The following is an 18,877-nucleotide window of genomic DNA, read 5'->3' on the forward strand; positions in this document are numbered from 1 at the left end:
AGAGAGAGAAGCTGGAAAATCCATATCTTCTTGTATACCTATACTCAGATACTTGCACTTACTAGTTCATTTGGACATTCATAATTTGATTCCCTATGCATTCTATTTTTAAAATTATTTTGATCAAAAATAAATTAGGTAGTTCCTAGTTTACTCATCTTATTTTGGCCCCAGACATAGATCACACTTACACAATTTTGCACCCTGGGTTTGATATGCATGTCTAGACAGTGATGGTTGAGTTTCTATGGAACAAATCCCAATAGTATTCAACCATCAAGTGTGAGAGACTTGTTCTACGACATTTCAGGCAGCAGAATAAACTACTGTTGTTTTAATTAGTATCCAGCCAAATATAAACCAATTACAGTGCAAATCATCCCACCATTACTTTTGAGTGTCAGATGAAATTTAAAAATTTAGTGTTCACTAATGATTCTGTTACATTCACTAAGAAAAATCATAATATTGGCATGCCAGTGGCAGTTGGCAACTGTTTTGGGCATTCTGTGTATTTTTTTTTCTCTTTGCTTTTACATTTTAATTGTACAATTTGTGCTCCAAATGCACATATGCCTTCAATCTGTAGCTCCCTATTTGTAATATGGCCTCTGGCATGTGTCTCCAACAATAAGCAGTAGCCCAAACCCCTTAAACTGGGTTTGAAATACCGATGCATAAGCATGTTTGCCACTGGTTTCCCTGAAATTGTTGATCCAGCACCATGTGACCGAAGTGGTGTCTGAGGAGCACCCAATCTCCACAGATCACAGATTGGGAATCACTTTTGCAGTTGGCTGATAAATGAAGGGCTGTTTGAAAGGGATAAGGACTAGTTCAGAGTGCATTATTGCCAAAGAGCTTAAGTGGCTCGAACTCCTCAGAAGTGATTTCAGATTCCATCCTGTCCTCTGCCAGACGTTGTTCAAGCAAACCTTCTTTATTTAAAACAAACAAACAACCACACACTCAAAAGATGAGTATGACTGCACTAAGGCTCTCTAGTATAGACATAGCCTATGTTAGCATACCCCCCCCCATGTATGCTGACAGAAGCAGGAGTTTTTCTTCGTGTGCTTGCTCATGTCCCTTCCACATTAGGTGTGTGTGCTCGCCACATGCACCGGTGCTGGAAGTTTTTTTTCCTCAGCAGTATCAGTAGGGGAGCAGCTCTGGTGGTGTCTGCAATGGCGTCTGCATGGTGTGGTATAAGGGGTGCCTGCCAGCTCCCCCACCCTCCGTTCCTTCTTGCCGGCAGTGACGGTGCACGGAATGTTCGCTGCTCTTACATACGAAGCCTAAGCAATGCTAGTACGAGCTAGAGCTCTTGTAAGGTTAGTGTACATAGTTAGTAGTTGAGTGAGTTAGCCCTTAGCAGTAGTTAGTTTTGTTAGTCCCATTGGGGACTTAGCCAGGGGACGGGGCATACCCCAGTCCCCAGACTTTAAGCCCTGCAATCCCTGCAAATGGCCCATGCCCTTGAGCGTTCCACACAGTAGCTGTCTCAGGTGCCTCGGTGAAGGGCAGATAAGTGTTGAATCTGCAAGTCCTTTAAACCTAGGACTAAGAAAGAGCATGAGATCAGACTCCAAGTGCTCCTGATGGAGTTGGCGCTGACTCCAGGCCCAGAGAAAGGTCCGACTCAGCACTCAGCATCGCGGCATTGGCATGTAGTGCCCCGCCGGCTACGAGCCAGCACTGATCCCTGTCTATGGCCCTGGCCAAGAAGTCAAAGAAGGCTGGTAGGGGATGGTCTCCTACTCCGTGCAAGGGGAGGGACAGGGCTGGGGGCGAGCTAAGACCCGTGGCGGGCGGCTCATCTCCCCCACTGGGAACTCGGGCCTCAGCTCATGTTGAGTGTTGCAGCCCACCCAGTTCCTTGCCTGGAAGCCCAGACACAGAGGCGGGCCTTCATCAGCTTCAGGTGCTGTTGACGCCTGAAGTGTTCCAGGCTGCAAGAGATCCTGACACTCCCGGTGCTGCCCACACCGGCCCCGGCCTAGCGATGCTCAGATCTCGTGGTAAGCCTGCCTTGGGACCTGTCCATCTGCCTTCACCCCAATGGTACCACTCCCCATTGTGGGGGATGTCCTGCCACCATTCACCCACTCGAAGCTGTCATGCCTCAGAGTTAAGGAGGCAGATGCATCGGAGCTCTCTATAGTCACTGGCCCTTAGGCACCGGCAGTGGGATTCAAAGCGGACCTTGCCGGTGACCTGCTGCATACCCACGGAGACATGTGCTCCCCGGTAGGAACTTCGGGGCCAGACCTTTGGGTCACCAGAATGCCAGTACAGATCCCAGGAACGATTGGCTCGCAGCTCTGGTCCGCCCTGCCAAGGATTGCCAAGATGGGTGTCCTGGTACCGGTCTTGAAGCGTGAGGCGTGGATCGCCGGTCTCCTGTTGTGGATCCGCTGAGCGCCACCGATCAGCAAGGTTCTCACGGAGGTGCATGTCCTACTTGGACCAGTCCTCCTCTAGATGCGACTGCGATTGTCACCAGGCACGGAGTCGGCACTCCAGTAGATCCAGGTCACCGGGTAGCAATCGCTCTGGATATGACTCTGGCGCGGAGCAAGGTTACACATTGGCAGGGCAGCCTCCCAGACCCTCTGTGCCGCCTGCATCGTCAGTACTGAAACCTGCCCCAGGCCCAGTGGCCAGCCCCGTGATACCCCTGGAACCTGTGGGGGTTCACCCAGCCCTCCAAGCCTGCCCACTCTGTGTCAGGAGCCTTGAACAGGCCTGTGGCCTCGATGACCCCACTCCCTTCAGTGCTTGAGGCCCCAGGGGATAAGTCCATGTGGATCAAGGGGAACAGCTTGCTGGACCATCAATGGGTGCTGTGGAACCCGCAGTACCAGCTTCTTTCTCATTGTCACCAGACAAGGCCATCATGGAGTCCCCCTCACCTGGTTCCTCAGAATGACGCTAAGGCGCACCAGGAGCTGTTGAAGAGGGTCATGTCCAACCTTGGCCTGCAGATGGAGGAGTTGGAGGAGTAAGCAGACTCCCTGTTCGACATCCTTTCCTTTACAGCCCCTGCTAGGGTGGCCCTTCCCCTTCACAAAGAGGTATTGAAGATATCCAGTGCCTTGTGGCAAACCCCCTCCTCTCTGCCCCCCATTTCCAAACAGGCAGAGCGTAAGTACTTTGTCCCGACTAAGGGGCACGAATACCTTTACTCCCATTCTGCCCTAAATTCCCTGGTGGTTGAGGCAGTTAACCACAGGGAACGCTAGGGGCAATCTGGAACTACCCCAAAAATAAAGACTCCAGGAGGATGGACTTGTTTGGACGAAAAATTTATTCCTTGTCTAGTTTACAGTTGAGGGTGGCCAACCACCAAGCCCTTCTTGGCTGCTACGACTTCAATATATGGCAGACCGTGGCCAAGTTAGAGAATGCCCTCCCAGAAGGCTCCCGTAAAGAATTCTGGGTGATCCTCGATGAGGGCATGGCTGCTGCCAGGGCAGCCCTTCAAGTGGCGTCTGACGGAGCAGACTCCACCACTCGCACCATGGGATCCGCCGTTTCCATGCAGCAAGTGTCTAGCTGCTTCTCTCTGGGTTGTCCTCCGAGGCTCAGCAGTCAATTCAGGACCTCCCCTTCAATGGCCAAGCTCTGTATGCGGAGCAGATGGACAACAAATTACATGGGCTGAAGGAGTCCTGAACCACCCTAAAATGTGGTAGTACTACATTCTGGGCCCAGCGCACAAGCAGTTCAAACTGCAACTTCCCCAGGGGCAAGGGAGCTAGCCCCAGAAGGACCCATCGTACAAAAAGCTCAAGGGCTATAGATGGCGCATGAACCACCCACCCCCACCCTGTGCCCGGTCGGGCTCAACCTGCTCCAAACAAGGAGCTAAAAAGTCGTTTTGAGGGCGAACTACCAATCTATTTCCTGGATCCGATTTTCCCCATTGTTTGCAACTGCCTTTACTTTTTCCTCCCGGTGTGGTCGGCGATAACATTAGACTGCTGGGTCCTCAGTACGATGGTGCATGGCTACACCTCCAATTTATTTCCACCCCCCTCCCCGTCCCTCTTGAGGGATCATTCTCACAAGTCGTCTTGAGCAGGAGATTATGGGGCTCTTACAGCTGAGGGTGGTGGAGGAAGTCCTGCCTCCTTACCAGAACAAGGGTTTCTATTCCTGGTATTTTCTGATCCCAAAGGCCAAGTGTGATCTGCATCCCATCCTGGACCTGCTAGAGCTCAACAGATACCTAATGAAGCTAAAGTTTCACATGGTCTCCCTGGCCTCCATTATCCCCTCCCTGGATCCAGGAGACTGGTATACCACCCTCGACCTGAAAGACTCATACGTTCACGTAGTGATCTTCCCAGGACTCAGATGCTTGCTCTGTTTTATGGTTGGTTCGGCCCACTACCAGTTTGCTGTCCTTCCGTTTGGCCTGGCTACAGCACCAAGGGTGGTTTACCAAGTGCATGGTGGTAGTCACGGCCTACCTCAGGCATCGGGGTATCCAGATTTATCTGTACCTTGACGACTGGCGGGTCAGGCAACTCCAAGGCTCAGGTCCAACGTGACGTTGCTGTGCTGCTCCTTCGGTCAACTACTGGTCAACCACAAAAAGTCCATGTTAGTTGCAGTTCAAAGGATAGAATTCTTCAGGGCCATGTTTGACCCGGGCGAGAGCAATCCTGCCGTTAGACAGGTTTCAGGCCCCGATAGACCTCATAGCAGAAGTGTTTGCGTTTCCCTTGACAGTGGCTAGGGTGTACCTGCGTGTGCTAGGGCACATGGCAGCTTGCATATATGTGGTTCATCATGCCAAGGCTCCACATGAGGCCCCTGCAGCAATGGCTGGCGTCGACCTATTCCCAATCCAGGGACCACCTGGAAAGATTGTAACCATTCCTCCGGCAGTTCTCATGTTGCTGCACTGGTGGACCGATCCCAAGAAGATCCTGGAAGGAGTCCTGTTCGACAGTCCCATTCCATCTGTCGAGCTAGTGTTGGATGCTTCAGACCTCAGTTGGTGGGCACAACTCGGACATCTCCAGATTCAGGGGATGTGGACCCCGGAGGAGACAATGTTGCACATAAATATCAAGGAGCTCAGGGCGGTCTGGCTGGCCTGTGGGGTCTTCCTGCCACACCTGTTGGGCGAAGTGGTGAGGGTCCTGATAGACAATACGGCCTCTACATCAACAGGCAAGGAGGAGTGTGCTCGTCGGCCAAGAGGCACTCTGTCTCTGGGACTTCTGCATCGGCTACAACATCCATTTGGAAGCTGGTCACCTCCCCATCGTCAGGAATGCCCCAGCAGATGACCTCAGCAGGGACTTCTCCTCTCACCAAGAGTGGTTGCTCTGCTCAGAGGTGTCCTGCATGATCTTCCAGAGGTGGGGACCTCCCCAGGTAGATCTGTTTGCCACCAGGTGAAACAGAAAGTGACGTTGGTTTTTCTCCTGGCAGGGCCTGAGCAAGGGCTCCCTCTCCAATGTCTTCCTCCTACTGTGGACCGAGGGTCTGATGTACGCATTCCCTCTGATCCCTCTGGTCAGCTGCATCCTAGTAAAGATCAAGAGGGACAAGACACAGGTCATCGTGATCGCCCCTGCGGGGCCTCGGCAGCACTGTTTTTTGGCAAGCTCATAAATGTGGTGGTGGCCCCTCCCTGGCCCCTTCCCTACCTTTTGGTCCTGCTGTCACAGGATCTCGGTCGGCTCCTACACCCTACCCTCAAGTCTCTGCACCTCTCGGTGTGGATGCTCTGTGGTTAAACCCAAAGGAGTGTATCCAGCAGGTCCTCCCAGAAAGTAGGAAGTCATCCACAAGACTAACTTACCTGGCCAAGTGGACGAGGTTTTCCTGTTAAGTGTCGGAGTGCGGCATTTTTCCCTCACGTTCTTCAGTGCAGTCCATCTTGGACTACTTACTGCAGCTCAGGAACCAGGGTCTAGCGCATTGCGGTCATCTCCGCATTCCACCAGCCAATCCAAGGTCAGACAGGCTTTTCTCATGACATGACTGTCAGGTTCCTAAGGGGCCTCGAGAGGCTTTACCCGCAGGTCCGGGCCCCTGTCCCATAGTGGGACTGTAAATCTGGTCCTTTCCAGGCTCACTGGACTGCCTTCTGAGCCACTGGGCTCCTGCTTCCTTTCCTACTTGTCCTGGAAAGTCGCTTTCCTGGTAGCAGTGACTTCAGTGAGATGAGTCTCCGAGATTAAGGCATTGACCTCAGAACCACCTTACATGGTGTTTTATAAGGACAAGGTCCAGCTGCAGCCCCAACCAGCCTTCCTGCCGAAGGTGGTATCTTCCTTCCACAAGAGCCAGGATGTATTCCTGCCAGTGTTCTGTCCCAAGCCACACAAGACTGCGTTGGACGTCCAGAGGGCCTCGGCATTTTACTTGTAGCGTGCAAAGCCTTTCTGTAAATTGACCCAGCTCTTCATCGCTTCAGCGGATAGGATGAAGGGCCTTCTGGTTTCTTCACAGAGAATTTCCAACTGGATCACCTCTTGCATAAAGACCAATTAAGAGCTAGCAAAAGTCCCGCTGCTGCCAGTGGTCAGGGCCCATTCAACTAGAGCGCAGGCGTCTTTGGTGGCCTTCCTGGCGCACATCCTGATCGAGGACATCTGTCGAGCCACGACATGGTCCTCGGTCCACACGTACACGTCTCATTATGCCATCACCCAGCAGGCTAGAGACGATGCTGGGTTTGGCAGACCTGTATTACAATCTGCGCAGCCATGAACTCCTATCCGCCTCCACAGGAACTGCTGGAAGTCACCTAATGTGGAATGGTGTTCTTCAAGATGTTGCTCATGTCCATTCCACGGCCCGCCCTCCTTCCCCACTGTCGGAATTTCTGGCGAGAAGGAACTGAGGGTGGGGGGAGCTGGCAGCGCCCCTTATACTGTGTCATGCAGGCACCACTCCAGAGGGCGCCAGAGCTGCTCCCCTATGGACACTGCTGAGGGAAAAACTTGCGGCACTGGTGCATGTGGCAAGCACACACGCACCTATTGTGGAGTGGACCCGAGCAACACATCTCGAAGAACAGCAGTTACGGAACAGGTAACTGTCTTTTCTGCTGGTATAGGAACATGACCTTCCTGAACGACATTAGCGATGTGCACAGAAGCCACCTTCTGTTGGCATAGCTGCCCCTACACTGGGGGTTTTGTTGGCATACCTATATTGCTGTGGGGAAGAGGATAGCATTTTTTCCCCTGACTGACACAGCGATACCAGTATACATTTTAAGTGTAAATGAGGCACAGAATGCAGACATGCTGGATTAGTGCTCTAACTGCACCCCTCATCCTCTTGCTGGCAATTGAAATAACTTTAGTTTGAGCTTTTTGTTTGATATTGTTTCTTCATCAAACAAGGCCCTTCCTAAGGTTTCCTCCCATTATCTTTCAATCCTAGAACCTGGTTCCTTCAGCCTAGAGACCCACTGCCATCTCCCTTATGTCCAGAGTGGGTTGTCATGGTAAGTCAGCAACAATCAGTTGTCATTCCCGTGCAGGGTCCCAATAGCTACTGACAAGGTGGGTGGATAGGAAACTCTGCCGCCTTGCTAACAGTTGAATTTAGCTAAATCATTGCACATAACAATGTGGAGGACCTTGGATTTGGTGAACACAACACCATTTGAGTTCCCATTTATGATTCATCTGGATAGGCTGTTTCACTGGTTGTTGAAATCTGTGTTCATGTTCATGCATAGGGTTTTTAATGTGTATCCAACTGACAGATACATTACAAATGTAATTGATTTGGTGGCAATGAAATTTTTATTGGACCAAAGGGGGCAATGAACTCCTGAAAATCTTTAAATTCATTGTTCTTGTCCAGAATATACCCAAGTTGCGTTAGGAAGCTCATGTGGAAGGGTATAGCGCCCAGGACTGCCTTTTCCATTCTTATGACTTGATTATTGTTTTGTTTCTTTTGTAATTTCTTGCTGTAATTTTTGTTTATGTACCTGCTGTTCCACGAGATCCTCATTAAAAGAAGATTCACATCCCATGGGCTGTCTTACTCATCAACTTAAAAACAATAGTTTGTAAGGAGTAATAAAACAGGATTTGATTGGAGCCTTCTAGAAAATACTTTTAAAAGTAAAGGGCTCTGAAAGAAGAAGGGATTTTAAAAGAAAAGGGTTGTTAATGTGGATTTCATTTAAAACAAGCATTTTTTATTTTAAAAAGCCATGGGCTCATTGATATATTGGTTTTCGTCGAATGTTTGACAAAAGTTCATTATTGATTGATGTAAGAAACCAGTTAAGAGATGGTTACCAAGATAATGGGAAATTAAATTTCTACTCATGTAGTGATTAATTTCCTACTAGATCAGTAAAACATTTTTTAACAGAATGTATTACCAGGATGAAACATGGTGGTAGAACATTTTCACCAAATATTGGTAAACTGTACATTGCACTATGTTTTGATTAGTTATCAACCTGTCTTACTTTGTTAAAATAGTTCCCACTTACTACCAGAATAGTGGTGGTACCACCATCAGTAGTACTAAACATTGCTTGCAAAAAGTCTCTGGATCCTATCAGTGTAATAAAACATCTGACCATTTAAGTGATCCAACTGGTATGTCCATGTTTAATTTAATTAATTTTTAAAAGCAATTTGGGCAGAATTTTTCAGTGGCTCATAGGAAACAGGTGACAATATTTGACCTACAGAAGCATTCTGAATGTATATACCCTTAGAGTGGTGGTGTACCTCTCTGTTCTTCTTTTGGTCCTCCAAAGGCTTTATGGGTGCATAGTTTCTACCATTTGGGGGTATATACTTGATGGTAGCTTTTGTTGGATGTGCTTTTTAGGTGAATTAAGGAACTTTATACCCATGACCAGTGTGAATATTAAGTAGTTCTTAATGCTCATTTCTGTTCTTAAGAGAACTTTGTTTTCATGAAAATTAGATTGTAAATCGACATTAAAAGTTAACTTCATCACCAGTACTGAGAGCGGGCCTGTAGGTTTCATTTGATTATCTTTTGAGAAATTAGAGATTCTAATTTTCATATAAGAACAAGATTTGCCTGATGCTTCTGGTGTTAAAAACAAATCTGGGAATGTCCCATGTTGATTAAATAGGTCAAAGCCTTCCAAGGCTGAAAGATTTCTTGAAATTAAGTTTTCTTAAAACAGATGGACCATATCATGCTATTTGTTTTAATCAGATCCTCCCACTGAAACCAGTCAAACTGATGAAGTTGTATAGTCAAGGATTACAGCTAGATTATGGTGGAAGCGAGACAGCTTCACATCTGAATACTGGCCAGACAGTATGGCTTTTGTTAGCAATTAAACTTTGCCCATAACTTCTCACTGTATTTGGAATGTTCTCCATACATTTGAGCATTCAAGTTGTCTTTCTAACTTGTTCTTTAAATGTAAAATGTTTCTGATTATAAGTAATTATTTCCATTTTGATTTTATTTGTCATCTGAAACCTCTGTCCTTGACACATTAGTCGTAACAGAGGAAACTAACATGGATAATAGCTTTGAGATTTGGATCAAATTAAAGGTATATTGGAAATATTGGAGAGAAATGTGAAAATACAATTAGGTTAAATGAGCCTCTTGCCTTATCTTTGTTTCTTCATTTAATTCCAGTTCTGTGTTTCTAAAGTTTTTTTATTTTTGAAGTTTAAATGAATTGATACCATTATCTGGGAGTTGAATTGTTCCGTCTTCCCTATTACCCAGCAACAGATGCTGTACAGTTCCCTTTGGAACTTTTATCCATTGAAGTCAGCAGGAGGCGCTCAGTATCTTGCAGCAATAGGTTAAGTACACTTGATGATAATAGAGACTGGTGCTGCACTCTTTAAAATCAATGGGAGCAGGATAAGACCCATGGAGACTAGAAACTTCATTTTGGAGTCTGAGGTCATGTATGTGCCTGAAATTTTGAAAGCAGTTTGTAGCAGTTACATCAGCAGCGCTTGTGTTTTACATGTTATAGAATGACCGTGGTGGTGGCAGAGAGAGAGACCACACCAACCCCTTTATGATTTGATAGAACACAATGCAATTTTAATTGGAAAAATCAGTAATTAAGTTTTGGTACCCTTTGAAATCATTGCAGTTACTAAATGTTAGTGTAAATGTAACCATAACCGCATAATACAGAGTTTAATTAAATCATCTGATATCAGTGGTTGCCCCATTCTTTTCTCCTACAGACTTGCAACTGGTTGCGGCAGAATGCACCATCCTAATGGCCTTGTATTAAAGGGGAAAAGAAAGTATGTTCTATATCCATTAGTCTTTGAACTGCTGAAATAGAGGACAGGCCTAGACCACAAATTTCAGAAGCAAGTTAAGAATCAGAAAAGTAAAAAAAAAAATCCCATTTATTATTGATTGATTTTTGTTTTGTTCATTGGTCTCAAAGGTTCGGCGAGTTCACATAAGAATCCAAGCTTTTGGATACTTAACTGAACAGAGTCGCCAAATATTTTTGAGCTGCTTTCGGTGCTATACAAAAATTAACAGTAGATTAAAAGAATATTATGGGTGTGAGAGAAGAGAGGGTGTATATCTTGTGGGAGGTGGTGAGGTGAGCTAATCAGTGTTTGGCTCTGGAGAAAGTTTACTTTGTGCTTCCTACTCAAGGCTGCACTGGAGTAGTCTCTCTCTGCCAAATTCTGTCTTGTAAATCTTTCCCTTTGTCCTACTCTGTTATATATATTTTTTTATTTTATTACATTACTATGGGCTCCATCCACAGCCTTAAGCTAATACAGTTAGCTCTTCCCTTTTAACCCTCAAGGAGTTCCTTTCTTGTGGAAGCAATGTTTTGGTTCCTTACTGGGCATATGGCATGGCACCTCAGTTTCCGTGCGTTTATTCATGCTGTTAGAGCATATTTTAAAAAGCCTCGTGTATTGACGTATCCATTGTGGACCATGTTCTAATAAAAAACCCCAAATCTTAGGAAGAATTAGGGAAGTACTATCATTTCGGTCCCTACTAATATTTTTATCATGGCATGTGAAGAAATGTTTCTGTTTGCTGAGATTTTTAGATGTAATTCTTTTTTAAACTAGGAGATAAAGTTTCATGTAGACTGGTCTTTGAGGGTGGAATAGGGGTGTGTGTGTGTATGTGTTGGAGAAGCGGTTTCCTGGTAACCCCTGCATAAATCTAACAGTCATATAATGTTCCTCCAACTAAAACTTCAATATGGTGGATGCTTCTGGGTGAGCATTATCCTGTAGGCCCCTATTAGCTGACTCCATAGAGCATATTTTACTTCATAAAGCTTAGTAGGTATTAATTGGTGTGAAATATTGTATTGCAAAAAGATGAGGCAGCAGGAAGAGAGTAACTCAGAACTAATTTTAGAAAGTGCTTGCTGGTTTAGCCTGATTTATGCAGTATCACAGTCAACATTTTCTTTTGTAGTACCTAGAGATACAGATGTTCTAGTAGCAGCAGCAACTGGTGGAAGTTGCAGTAGTGTTGCATTGTTAACGGCACATCACTGGCATTTTGCTAATGGATCCTTGTATGTGTATTTACGTTCTGTTAGCTTCCCTTTGATCTGTGGGAAAATTGAAGTTACCAGAGCATATATCAAATGCTTGAATACATTATTTTAAAAAACCTGAATTTATTTTCTGTTGGTGCGTTTTTCTGCAGTTATTCTGGAATTGGGCAGGGATTCAGTAAGTAAAACACAAATTAGATTTATGATAAGAGGAAGCCCTCTGAAAAAAAATCTTGGATAACTCATCATAAAATAAAGTTCAAACAAGCATACTTTGAATTGGCTTTAAGCAAATCCTGTGAAAACATGAGTCTTTTGAGTGCTTCACAAAATTGGTGGAGTTACAGTATGAATTTTGACTTACCTTTTTCCTCTGCTGTTAACCCACCTTTCCACTTCTGCATATAAAGTAATTAGTCTGTCATGTGTTTGCATTTCTTTTAAATTTGTCTATTTATTGTTTGCTTTGGTGTTCTTTCATTGCTCTTCTATCATTTTGACTAAAGCTTTGATCCCACATCCTAGACTATTGCTTATGTACACTTTTGAGTGCATAGATCAGTATAAACTGTTTAGTTTGTTCCTTTTCTACTAATTTTTGTTTAAAAATGTGGCAATATACATTTTTACTATATTTTCAAACTAAAAACAGAAACCTTAACTCTCTAATGTGTTTTCCTGAAAACTGTGTACCTTTTTATATATACATTTAAAAAAAATTATTAGCTTTAAAAAAAATTTACCAGTTCTTTTTTATTTGTATAGGGGAAAATGCAGTGTTGCCCTTCTGAATGAGACAGAATCTGTGTTGTCATATCTTGATAAAGAGGTAATACACATCACTAAATCTTTTTAGTTTACTTAGACTCTCTAGATCTGAATATTTATCTTCTGATATTTATAGTAAGATTTTAGTAAATGCAGTACAATTTAAAAAAAATAAGTTTTGAATGTCTTGTTAGAGATTTGGTGAAAATACCTCTTGGTTTCATGAGAATTATGGATTAAAGTCATTTAATCCATTGTATCTTTTCTCTTTTTATTATAATAGTCAATTAAATAGTTATTGTCACCTGGACATAAAAATTAAAATATACACTTCCTTCAGACATGTTAGGTGCTTTTTAAAAAAGTAGCTTAAAATATATTATAAAACCTTGAACATAAAATGCCTTTTTCAGTGGTTTTAGTTATTTGAATATTAGGCAAACACTTTTTTTGGTTTGAAATCAGTAAGAGTTCATCTTCATAGTTGTATACCAGCATCATTAATGTATTATAAGCATGACTCTAAAAATAGTGCTTAGCTGCTACTCCAGTCAGCAGAGGTAAGGGGCATACTAGTGCTTTTTTGGTGTAGGTCTTATTCAAAAATTGATGGTGTTTTGGACTGAGTTGTAGTTTGTAAAAATCTTTGAGAGGGTAATTAATTAAGGGGGGGGGAAATATAATTCAGAAAATGGTTTCCATCAGACATTCCAAATTTTGGGGACAAGTAGCTGATCATTGTACCTTTTTAACGTTGCACATACACTCTTATGAAATATCTTCCAAACAATTTTATTCAATATAAGAGACTCTGTATGAGCCATTTAAACAGGGAGACAATATTAAACTTACTTAAATCTGTATTCACTAAAATGGAGATTAATATATTTTGTAGCTTTTTATTTGCCTGTCTTGCACCCTCAAAGGGAGCTTGGAAGGTCCGTACAAGTGAATTTGATACTGAAAGAGTAGAGTGTTTTTTTTGTATTTGTAATTTTTAAATGAAAAGTTTATAGGATTAAAGTTAAAATGAAATAAATGAATTAATATTATTGCAAATATCTCTTCCTTTTTAGGATACATTTTTTTATTCGCTGGTATACGATCCATCACTGAAAACGCTTTTAGCAGACAAAGGAGAAATCAGAGTGGGACCTCGATATCAAGCAGATGTACCAGACATGCTTGTTGAAGGTAAATATTTTTTGGCCTTCGGGCGTTTTGGGTTTAAAAAAAAAAACAAAAAACCCAACATATCACATTATTATTTCTGTTGAGTTGCAAAGGTGAGATAGGTACCTTCCAAAACAGAAAGATCTTGGCTCCCTATTGTGAGGAACAGAAAAACTACATTAGATATAATGGGGCTCCAAAAGCGGGAAGATTGGGTAGCCGGTGAAAGGACGTTATGACCCGGTGAGGGTTTGTGTGTCATGATATAATAAAGACCATATATATATATATTTTTTTTTAATTGACCATTTGTTTGGTTAAGTTGGCTAATTTCAGGTAGGCCTCACAGGAAAAGGTATCTTAAGCACACACATTATAGACCCTATAAAGCAACAATACAAAAGAAAAATGTGTGCGCTCCTAAAAAGGCATTGCTTGCTGAACACATGACCTCCCCTTGTTAATTATCAACTTACATCAAGGTTAAGGTGATATATACTATTGCTTTTCTATTTTGTAGTAGGGTTGAAATAAACATTTCTTCCTGAGAACAACTTGAAAATCATAGGTCGTCTTACCTTGCTCATGTAGTTGGAATTTAAGATTTGTATTAATCTTTTTTTATACATAAACTTTATTTTTTGTTTTTATATGAATTTTACATATGGTATATATTTAAAGCTGATCGGTAATGTGAGGGGTGTGAACTGTTTGCCATCTATTTTTAGTGCACATATATTGGCTTTGGAAATTTTATGAACAGTCTTTGTTACCGAGTTTTATGTTCTGATTAGAGTGGTAGTAAAGGAAGCAGTTTTCCTGAGGAATGGCTAAGATAGAAATATGATTTCCCAACAATCTTGGGTGTGTGTTCCTTAATAAGGGAAGAACTTTTATGAAATTCATCCCAGTAGCACAAAGTCAATGGGAGTTCTGAGTGCACATGAAATACAGGACTGCACCCTTAATGGAATGTTAAAGTGCTCTTTTATTCCTGTCCGGTGTGCTGCTTGTTTTGTTTGTTTTAAAAACTAGTGTTCAAAGTTTTTGTCTAATGAACTATGTAATGGAAGAATTTTTTTTTTTCACCAAGAAAGGTAGACTGATTGTATTATAGATGCAAGTGGCAGATCACTGCATTATTATTCTGGTTATGTTATTTATTAGCTACTTGACAAGGTAAGGTAGTCATGGAAAAACTTTTTCAGTGTTGCATGTGAACAATATACACTTGCTGCAAACATGACTGGAATATGATGCAATGTACCTGGTTCTAGGGAACCAGATAATTTCTTTATTATATAAAGATTCATATGATGAAAGAGAGTGTTTACTAAGGATGTGAATAGAGAGCAACTGTGACACTTCTGGGTACAGGGTGAATCACTACCACTTATTACAGCATGAGAGATCCTTGTCTGTGCCCATTGGGGGAAACTTGCCTAAAACTACTGGCTGCTGACAATATCATTGCTCCATTCCAGATTTCGCAAGCCCTGTTCTGTCCCTCTGCAGGCTAGCAGTTTGCACTGCCCAGCCCTCAGGCTCCCTAAATAAGTCTTTGGGGCAGAGCAGAGATTACCTGTGGCGAAATCAGTGGAGATGGTTAGTCCCAGAGTTGTGCTCTGGCCATGGGGCACAGGCCTCTCCAACCTGTCTGTACACTCCACTTTGTTGCACTTGAGTCCCTTGACTGCTGGGCACCCTCAGTGAAAGCAGATTTGCTGCCTCTGTGGAAGCAGTGCCCTCAGTTCACTAGCTTCCCCTCAGTTCAGCACTCTTCTTAGCCCACAGCACTTAAGGCTTGTTTACGCATACAGTGCTGCAGTGGTGCAATTGCAGTGCTTAGTGACTGAAGATGCTACTTACGCCGACGGGAGAGCTACTCCCATCAGCGTAGGTAATCCACCTCCTCAAGAGGCAGTAGCTATGTCGATAGGAGAAGCCCTCCTGTTCACATAGCATTGTCTACACCAGAAGTTTGGTCGGTATAATTGCGTCACTCATGGGTGTGGATTTATGTGATGTAGTTATACCCACATAAATCTGTAGTGTAGACCAAGCCTTAGTCATGTCTGTAGTAAAATGAAATAGAAGTTTATTTGACAAAGCTTAAGATAAAAGTCCAGATAGAAGCACCTACAAGGACTGGAAACATATGGTTACAGATCAAAGGAAAATATAAAATGCAATTTAGAGCCCATGCTTATTAACAAATTCCTTTTCTGTCTAATAAGGTATTACTTAACCAATGGTCAGTCAATACAGCACTTGTTCAGTTGACAACTTCATGGTTTCACTTTACAACCATAACAGAGTTCTTTTAATATAGGTTTTTGTATGGCACTTAGAGGAAGGGCCCTACCAAATTCACGGCCATGAAAAACACTTCACAGACCATGAAATCTGGTCTTTTGTGTGCCTTTACCCTATACTATACAGATTTCACAGGGGAAACCAGCATTTCTCAAATTGGGGGTCCTGACCCAAAAGGGACTTGCAAGGGGGTCACAGTATTGTCACCCTTACTTCTGCGGTGCCTTCAGAGCTGGGTGTTTGGAAAGCAGCCACCGTTGGCTGGATGCCCAGTTCTGAAGGCGGCGCCCCACTAGCAGCAGTGCGGAAGTAAGGGTGGCAGTACCAGACCAGGCCATCCTTACTTCTGTGTTGCTGCTGGCGGCGGCTCTGCCTTCAGAGCTGGGCTCCCAGCCGGCAGTCACCGCTCTCCAGCTGCCCAGCTCTGAAAGCAGCGCCACCGCCGGCCGCAGCGCAGAAGTACAGGTAGCAATACTACGACCTCCCCATACAATAACTTTGTGACTTCCCCCACGGCTCCTTTTTGGGTCAGGACCCCTACAATTACAACACCATCAAATTTGATTTAAATAGCCGAAATCATGAAATTTCCTATTTTAAAAATCCTATGACCCTGAAATTGACCAGAATGGACCGTGAATTTGGTAGGGCCCTACTTATATCTATCGTTGCAAACTAAAATTTAAAAAAAGAGCATCGACATGCCATTGTGAGAATTTAAAATATGTGTTTGTACCCATTAATTTTTAAAAAAAGCTTAGAGACTTGTATGGTTAGGGAAGTACATAGTATGTATGTATAAGCAAGTATTGAAGCAAGGGGGGGAAATGTGTTATAATGGTCACCTAGTAGTGACCATTAAGGTTTCTTTGTGACGTTGGTTATAAATATATTTTCATGTATACATAACATTCTAAACGGTTCTTCTTTGGGTTAAAAATATTCATTCTTAGTCTCATCTCAAGGGAATCCCCCCCCCAATTCTGTTCAACTATATAGTTGTATTAGGTGGACAAATATAACAAACGAAATCTTCAAGATCCAATCCAGTGCTCTAGCTTCTAGTCCACAGGGATCAACTTTGCTACAAACAAAGCATGATAACCTATTGCTGCTATCAGCTACTTTGTTCTCTCAAGTGGGATAGGTCTGTATGATGGATCCACCCCTGCTGATGAACCTTGTGAGTGTCAAGACGATGCCACATGATGGAATTTCTGATTTTTTTTCAGTTTGCCTTTTAAAAAAACCCGAAGGAATTATACACCAAAAAATGTTAAAAAACATTATTAACGTTGCAATGTCAAGCACTGAAATGTTGGAAAATGCCAAAATTAAGGGTACCTGTGTATCCTTGTGCCTGTGCAGTATGATGCAGTCTCTCATTACATGATCCCATACTTTTTTTTTAAACAATACCCCTGCCTCATTCAGTGCACAGGATGGACCCTGCTCTGGGGATAAATCTGGTTTCTGTACAGGACCCCTGCTTCCTTTGTTGCAGACGTTGGAAGCTGTGTAGTGAATGAGGCGGGGGACTGCAGAAAGAGAAGGGACAGTCTCATGGCAAAGACAGTTGAATGGTGCCCTGGAGAACTGGATTCTATTCCTCACTGCCACAGAGTTCCTATGCAATGCTAGTTAAGCAACTAGTCAAACTTTTCACAGGTTGTCACTAATTATGTATTCCTCGTTTTCTGGGTGCTTGACTTGAGAGCCTGGGGTCTGATTTGCAGAAGTTCAGAGCTCTCATAGCTGCAACTGAAGTTGGGGACTGTTCTTTGATCGTACAGAATGTGATATAACGCTAAATACTGTGGGGGAAAATCAAGTTCTGGATGTCCCAAATTGGACTCCCAGAGTTAGTGGATACTTTTGACCATAATCTCACTGTGCCTGAGTTGCCAGTCTGTTAAATGGTGATAATATGGTCCCTTATCTCAAAGGAGTGGTGTTAAAATATATGCATGAATACTTACAAAGCACTCACATCTATAAGTGATGAGTGCCATAGAAAAGCTCATGAGGAAATAATTCTGTATTCAGAGCAAAGTTTGAATAGTGTGCAGTAAATAAATTCTGTGCCACTCATTGGACAAGGGGAAAACAAAACAATGAATAGCTGCTCATTAAGAGAGCACTGTCCATTCTGTGTACTAAATGAGGTTGGAGCCTTATAGAATAAATACGTAGTCTGTGGAAAAAATATGTAATCATGTAATTAAAGACTAATCATAAAGGAGGCACACGAGGGCTGAATTAAGACTGAACAGGCAACCTTAATTCTTACTTTTCCTTGATTTTTTTTTTTGCAACAATAATAATGTTCTTTTAAAAAAAAATTTGTGTGCAATATCAATTTAGCTTAAGTCAGTTCCTTGCTGAATTAAGCTAAACTAATATAAACCAGGTTTAAGTCTGATTAAAAGTGCCCACACTGATTTTTTTTTGCACTGGTTTAGCTAAATCCATTTGAAATAACACCTTTAGTTAAACTAGTGTTACTTTGGATCTTGACTAGGCCTCAATTAAGCCTTTCTTTCAACAGCATCTTAAAATTTAGGATGTGAACTAAGCCTGCTTTGGAGTGAAGCTGCTATCCATTTTTGTCAGCAAGGGTTGCTGTGGTATCAGCGTGAGGCAGACCCACCCTTCCCCCCCAGAGCTGAGCATCCCATTCAGTGCTCCCAACTCACTCTGGTCTGGGTCCAAGAGACTGACTTTTTAAAATCTAAACTAGTTTCCTGGGAGGCAGCACAGTGCATCAGTGAGCTAATTTTCTGGCCTTATTTCTGGGCTAATGGAAAGTTGTTTGACAACACTAATAGTATTCAGATGAGAAGTATGCGGTAGCAGCCAATAGGGAGTGCATTTGTAGGGAGATGCATAGAAACCTTGAGTAGGGGGAGACAAATGGCTGAGTGGCTCTAGCATCCACAAAGAGCCTCTGTTTACTTATAACTGCACACTGTGCAGTATGTTCCATTACCAAGCTAATATTTTTATATTTCCTAAAGAACATAAAATGTAGGTGCTTTCTCACCCAAAGCCAAAATAAAAAGGCTTTGGACAGAAGGTGGGGAGAGGGATAGCTCAGTG

The 18,877-nt window shown here is 43.2% G+C and overlaps 1 protein-coding gene across 5 annotated transcripts in view; it reads left to right on the top strand.

Annotated features, from left to right (window-relative positions):
- MTA3 (metastasis associated 1 family member 3) overlaps positions 1-18,877 on the top strand; it is a 196,517-nt gene that overhangs the window by 53,158 nt on the left and 124,482 nt on the right. For all 5 annotated transcript variants that reach the window (XR_012158255.1, XM_073339057.1, XM_073339058.1 and 2 more), the window contains exons 5-6: positions 12,287-12,350; positions 13,366-13,483. Coding sequence is in view for 4 of the 5 variants with exons in the window: in XM_073339057.1 (XP_073195158.1) it covers positions 12,287-12,350; positions 13,366-13,483 (182 nt within the window). In the remaining variant the exon portion in view is untranslated. The remainder of the gene's footprint in view (positions 1-12,286; positions 12,351-13,365; positions 13,484-18,877) is intronic.

Source organism: Lepidochelys kempii, chromosome 3 (assembly GCF_965140265.1).
Source record: "Lepidochelys kempii isolate rLepKem1 chromosome 3, rLepKem1.hap2, whole genome shotgun sequence".
NCBI classification, from domain to species: domain Eukaryota; kingdom Metazoa; phylum Chordata; order Testudines; family Cheloniidae; genus Lepidochelys; species Lepidochelys kempii.